General features: G+C 35.8%; 2 protein-coding genes and 1 long non-coding RNA gene across 6 annotated transcripts in view; 1 reads left to right on the top strand and 2 right to left on the bottom strand.

Annotated features, from left to right (window-relative positions):
- Positions 1-6759, top strand: part of LOC105543520 — a 26397-nt gene that overhangs the window by 8452 nt on the left and 11186 nt on the right. The gene's annotated exons all lie outside the window — the stretch shown is intronic.
- LEPR (leptin receptor) overlaps positions 1-6759 on the bottom strand; it is a 208702-nt gene that overhangs the window by 194985 nt on the left and 6958 nt on the right. The window lies entirely within an intron of this gene.
- Positions 545-6759, bottom strand: part of LEPROT — a 13377-nt gene continuing 7162 nt past the window's right edge. Inside the window, exons 3-4 of one of the 2 annotated variants that reach the window (XM_011985483.1) lie at positions 4289-4475; positions 545-2545 (exon numbers count right to left, since the gene is read on the bottom strand). In XM_011985483.1, coding sequence (XP_011840873.1) covers positions 2429-2545; positions 4289-4475 — 304 coding nt within the window. In that variant the 3' untranslated portion in view covers positions 545-2428. Of the gene's footprint in view, positions 2546-4288; positions 4476-6308; positions 6540-6759 lie in introns of those variants that run through there. The other variant, XM_011985484.1, reaches the window with a different exon arrangement.

Raw genomic sequence — 6759 nt, 5'->3', positions numbered from 1 at the left:
AAAAAAAAAAAAAAAAAAAAAAAGAGCCTTCTGTAAGGAAAAAAATGCCCAACATTTGTGTCACCATGATCAAACTTTTGTATTATATATTCAGATACAGCAATATTTCCTACTGATATTTACTATTTAAATGATATTTAGGCACTACAGAATAAATAGCTCTCCTTTCAGACATAGAGCAAATCTAATAATCTATCACTTGAAATCCTCTATATACAAGTACTTTTTATCACTCTAAAGATACAGTCAAGAGGTAATGCTTTAAGGCTACATATGAAGGCTATCTTGGTTATTGAAAATGTGTATAAGCAACAAAAACACTTTTGCAAAATGTAGTAGAAACGAATCATTATTGCCATCTTAGAAAGAAAAGGTATTACACAGCAACTAGACATTCAAAATGGTATCCTAAAACTTATTGCTATTGTTCTATTAGGACAGATTATTGCTCAAAACTGCCCATTTTAAAATATCAAGAAATTCTCTCGTTTTTGTTATCTTTTCAGGCAAGGCAACATCACAATAAAAACTTTTAAAGTTAAACTTTTAAAGTTAAAAGTGAAATTTATTACAATACAATAAATGCAAGTGCCATTATTAAAAATGCTGGTTAAAATTATAAAGTATCTAAATAATTTTTCTAATATAAATATTGGAAACAACAACTTTAACAATTCTATATGTACACAGGACATTGAAAACATAAAATCATGCACAAGTCCAAAAAATAACGTTGCACATTAACCCTTTAGTTATTACTTTCTATTTTCTGGTCCCAGCATCATATCCGCTAATTACTCAGATTACAAGCCTCAAGGATTAAGTGTTTTGAATGTATTTCAGTTTCATACTTTAAAAATGCTTAAAGACTATTGGTTGTATTCTGATCAAATGGTTCTCCTTCCCATATTTCCCTTCCTCAACAGATCTTAGAAAAAGATGAGCTGGGAAAACTGTGATTACAGGATCCAACATGACATGTATACCCAATGATTCATTTAAGGGTGGCATAAAGTTATATAGAAAAGACCTACAGGATAGAAGACAATAAGTACATCAACATGTAGTGAAATTAAGCAGTTCATCCACTGCGTGCTTACATGGCTCCTGTATCACTTCAGGAAGAAGCCAGAGTCGCAGAGAAGTCAGGGCAAACCAGAACTGTTGAAGAATAGGGGTGGGGGGCAGAGGGAGGGAGCTGGGGAGAAGCCCAGATCATAAAGGAAATGTAAAAGAGTCACATATCTATTCTTCCCCTCCTGCTAATGCAGGGGCTGGCTCCAGCCCAGCCTCCCAGCCCACATCTCAGTGGAGCTCTTCCCCCAGCATTGCCTTTCAGATGAGAAGATACATCTGTTCCCCACTGAGAATTTTTCTGGGGGAGAGGGGCTTTTTTTTTGTTTTTTAACTTATTTTGATTATATATTTACAAATTATTGTATATATTTATAGGGTACAATATGGTGTTATGAGTTTTGAATATAAGGTGGAATGATTACACTAATCAACATACGACCTCAAATATTTAACTTTTTAATGAAAACATTAGAAATGTACTCTCTTAGCAATACTGAAATATACATTCAATTATTCCTATATTTAGCATGCTGTGCAAGTGATCTTAAAAAAAAAAAAAAATCACACTTATTCCTCCTGAGGCTTTGTACCCTTTGACTATCTCCCAATTCTGAGAACACTTTTCACAAATTTGAGGAACAGCCTAAAAATTATAGGCTTGAACATCTGAACTTGAGGGCAGCTGAGACTTTTTTTTTGTTTTCAAACAAATGAGCAGGTAACACCCAGAGAGGTTAAGTGGTTTAGCCACTGGGAAGATAAGGAAGTTGTGTGTGATGTTTACTTCTCTATGACGATGCTTCTCAAACCTTCATGTGCATACAGCTCCTGTGGATCTCATCAAAATGCCCTGGGTCCAGAGTGGGGCTTCAGATTCTGCACTTATCTAATAAGGCCCTAGGAAATGTTGAGGCTCTTGGTCTGTGGGCCACACTTTGAATAGCATGGACTACAACACAAGGAAGGATCCACCCCTGCCTTCCTGGGCCATGAGAGACCTGCTTCAGTGTTATCTGCCTCTCCAAGCACATCCCCAAGCAAAAGGTTTAGATGCACTGCGTAAGGTGGCAGCTGTCTACAAGACTGGGTTAACATATTGTCTGACAGCACCATGACTACATGAACAGCCAAACGAGTAACATAATTTGAGTAACATAATCTAAATTTGACAGGTCTATTTGCTGAGAATAAAACTCATCTTTTACTTATGAAGTCTTCCTTAAAGTGAACGTGATATAAAGGTATTAAAAAACCCAGCATATTAAATTTCATAGTAAAATGCTGCATGTGCACAAGTATACAGATAGTATGAGTTCTAAGAAATTCAATGCACTGTAATAAGAATAAAGTGCTACCACTGCTCCCAGCTAAAATCATCTCCTCTTCCAAATATAAGGAAAAACCCTTGAATTGTAAGGAAAATGACTGCATTGCCTGCCAACACAAGGCCACAGGCTCCCCATTTGATCTGAAAGACAAGAAAAGAAGGATTAAATCCTTACTTCCTTCATATCGTACTCTTTGCAATCTCTATTATTTTCTGCATTAGAAACATCCAATGAAATATTACACAAAGCTGCTAAAAGGCTTAATAATGTAACAGACAGGAGACAATGAACTGTTCAGTAATGAGTCTAATTACTTCTGTGATACTTGTTAATTAAGTCTGGTATCATCCTTAACATTTTCCCAATTAGACATATTTCTCTACTTGTTTTTAATTGACAATGATTGCCTTAAGTAAAACTCAAGTGGTAAGATTATAAATAGTGCAATTACAATATTGGGTACTGAAAGTTTTGCACACATCAACTTCTTTCACAGAAAATAAAAATTGGAGAGTTATGAATTTGTTTGTTTCTTTTCTAGGCAAGAAAAGACTTTAAATAATAGTCTTTATACAACTGAAAACTGCTTTCCAGCTTGGTAAATGGTTTGTAGATGGTTTTACAGAAGCACATTTGGGGGTGAGAGTACCCTCTAGTGGGCATTTTTTGTTTTACTTTAATCAATAGAAACGTCAATGAAAGTTTCTTCACAAAACATGACGACAGTATTGAAAGGAAAAAATATAAATATTTACTGCAGCGCTTAAGAAGCGCTGGTCTAAAGCACAAGAAGAATAAAGTCATGACAATCTTGTTGTATTAAAAAACTTTCAATCCTTCCCAATTATCTAGTCAAAGTTCAAGACCCTTGCTAGTCAGGTTTCACAATCTTTCCAGCCTTAATCTCAACAACTTTCATTTAGCTCTACCACACTGGACTCTTCTTTATTCCATACACTGCATTCTTACACGTGAATGTCATTCCATATAACAGCCATCCTACTTTAACACAAATGCTATTTATCCTTAGAGGCCCCTATCAAATGCCAGTTGGAATTTCTCTCTTCTTGGTGCCCCTATGGCATTCTGATCATGCTTCAACCATCTCACATAGTACACTTACAGTATACTTAGCCAGCAAGCTGGTTTCTGTGTTCCTTAGGAGCAGAGACAGTACCTATTTCTTATTTCTGGTGTTTTACAGTAGCAGTTGTTCCAAAGATATTTATTGAATAAATAAACAAGACTTGCGCTCAAATGATATTTAATGCCTCAAATAAGATTTCATAAAATTAAAACAGAATGTAATTGGAGGGAATAAAATCAAATAGGAGGAGAGATAGCGAACATCAAATAATTGAATAAATTATACCTACAATGTGTACTCTGAAGACAAAAAGAAAGTTTTTGTCTTGGAAGTGAAGATGTCATCTTATTCACTGCATTTTCTGGAAGCTACATAGTTGTCCCTCAACATATACCTATTCTACTGCATTGAGAGTTGAGTCCATGATCCCATTTGCAGGAGAAGAATTTGAAATATCTTCATCTTGCAACTAGAAAAGTACTGCTAGCATAGTATCTGTGGATTACTGTAAGACTTAAGAGGCAGGAATTTCAGAACAATTCCAGAGAATAACTTAAAGTAGAAAAAGAAAGAAATCATACAGTCTGGCTAAAAGTTGTAAGAGAAATAAAGAAAGCACTCTGAAAGCATGGTCGAGCTACTTATAGGCAGGTCTAAAGTAGATGAACAGAGAAACTAAAAATACATGGCCCTGAGTATAAAGCCTAAGTAATGAACATGAAATGGAGGTCCCAGACACAGGCTTCTGAAGTAAACTCAGCAACAGTTGAGCAAAACAATAGAAAATAAAACTTACCACAGCCACACGAGCAAGAATAACAGGAAATCCAAAGGCAGAAACAACAATTCCAGTAGTGAAGAAATATGCCAGTTCCCGACAGGCACTACTGGTTGCGTCTGAGTCATAGGTGACTCTTTTGGCAATGAAATGGGGTATGGGGGAGATGGCGTGGAAAATCAGGACGAATAAGGGCCAGTAAACGCTGTCAGTTGGACCCAGGCAAAATCCAAAAAGAAAAGTAACAGTTACATTTTAAATGAAAGACATACTACTATTTCAAAATCATTGCTATTTTAAATGTTTAGGTCAAAAAATCAATTAATTGTGAATATAAGAACATAAGATGATTTCTACCAGATAAGTAGTGATAATTTTAAAATTACTATGTAGGTAGCTTATATTGTGTTAAGAAACCACTGTATAATATAATCTCTAGAAACTTTACTGTTTTCTGTACCACTGAGCCACAATTTCTTTAGAGACAGAATTTTAACTTGGTCATTTCTGCTTTCCCTGTAGAACATAGTAGAGTGTCTTGCAAAAGCTAATTTGGTAAAGATCTTTTGAGTGCATGCATGCTTGAAACCTTTTAAGGGCTTAGAATAAACCCCAAATTCCTTGTCTTTGCTTACAAAGCCTTACATGGTGTGGTATTATCTACTTCTTCCATTCATTTTGTACTCCTTTCCCTTCATTTGCTTAATCTGTAGCCACACCAGCCTTCTTTCTGTTCTTTGAACACTCTGAGCTCATAACTGTTATCCTAGGGCCTTTGCACTAGCTGTGCTGCCTGCTTGCAATGTTCTTGTCATTGGCTGACTCCTTCATACCATGTGATCTAAACTGACAGATTCCTTTCTAAAAGCGGAACTTTCCCTGGCCATCTATTCTAAAGTACCCCAGGTCACCCTCGAACATACCACCATCTTTTAACTTTCTGCACAACACTTATTCCCATCTGATAGATTAGTCTTGGTCAAACGCCATTTATCTCCAGGGCCTAGAATGATGTACTCCATTCATACTTGTTAAATGAATAAAATAACAAATAAATTTTAAGTATAGAAGGCATGAAAATAAATATGCCCACTAGTGAAAACCTTAGATGTACTCTAATCTTCATTACAATAGCTCACAATTGATAGTGTAATGCAAAAACAAAACAAAACTGTTTTCCTCCCAAATTTCAACGTTTTGCAATTATTAAAAAAATTGCCATCTGGTTTCCAATGGTATTTTCTCTATAAATACTTCAAAAATAATCTTTTTTTCTCCATCAAGACATTTGTTATGCTTCATTTCTTAAGAAAAAAAAAGTCTCTGCTCATTTTTATCTATACACCACAGTAATTCATATCGTCACAATACTGTGATCACACAGACACACCCAGACCGCACCTACAAGCAGGAGGATGAAGCCACGCTAATGAAAGCCTCCCATTCCAGCCACAGATCTAGGTAACCAAAAGGCAAGAAGGGAATGTGTCCTTCAAGAGGACTCAGGATGGAAACAGTGGATTTGGACTCCTGATTCTAAAGTAGAGGGATGTTAGTATGTTTCAAGAATCACCAAACAATATTGTGGGAAGGAGTCCTTAGACATTCGCTACTTCACAGCCCTTCTTTGAACAGTGAGAAAGGAGATACAGAGAAGGGAAGGGGTTTGGAAGAGAAATAGCTGTCACCTGACATATCCACAGCCAAGAACTCTTAATTTTTCCTGGAATATAGTGACAGTTTTGTGAAAAACAACCTGACTTTATGTTTCCATTCACAGTAAGCCACCAATATCCAACTAAGAGAAATGTTCATATACAAGAAACCTTGTTTATATATAAAATGTAAATATTAAGTATATACAATTCAGTAAACATGTAGGCCAGGGGTTGGCAAACTTTTTCTGTAAAGGGCCAAAGAGTAAATAATGAGGATCTGCAAACCATAAAGACTATCTCAACTACTCAACTCTGCCAAAGATAATTGGCAGAGCAATGCAAAAGCAGCCAGAGATAATTCATAAACAAATGAGCATGGCTGTATTTCAATAAAACCTTTATTACAAAAATAGGTAGCAGGTTATATGTGGCAGTTTGCTGACTGCCAATACAGATGATAATCCTGGTTCACTATCATTAAGATACAGCTTTGGGAGGCCAAGGCGGGAGGATGACTTCAGGCCAGGAGTTCAAGACCAGCCTGGGCAACACAGAGAGACTCCGTCTCTACAAAAACTTTTTTTAAAAATCAGCTGGGTGTTGTGGCATCTCTAAAAAACAAAAAATTAAAATAAAGATAGAAAATAAACTTCTTTGTAGTAGCAGTAATGAGTCATTTTCTTACCTTACAAAGACCCAGTGTATCACAGAGAATTAAAACTCCTAGATTTACAGTTGGTTGTAGAATAATGGAAAAACGTTTGGTCAAGAGCATAAGAACATGAGCTCCATTTCCATGTCTGCAATTTTAATTTTTTTTTTTTTTTTTTT

Source organism: Mandrillus leucophaeus, unplaced genomic scaffold, assembly GCF_000951045.1.
Source record: "Mandrillus leucophaeus isolate KB7577 unplaced genomic scaffold, Mleu.le_1.0 Scaffold284, whole genome shotgun sequence".
In the NCBI taxonomy this organism is placed as follows: Eukaryota; Metazoa; Chordata; class Mammalia; order Primates; family Cercopithecidae; genus Mandrillus; species Mandrillus leucophaeus.
The sequence above is the reverse complement of the archived record's forward strand: the minus strand, read 5'-3'. Positions and strand labels throughout refer to the sequence as shown.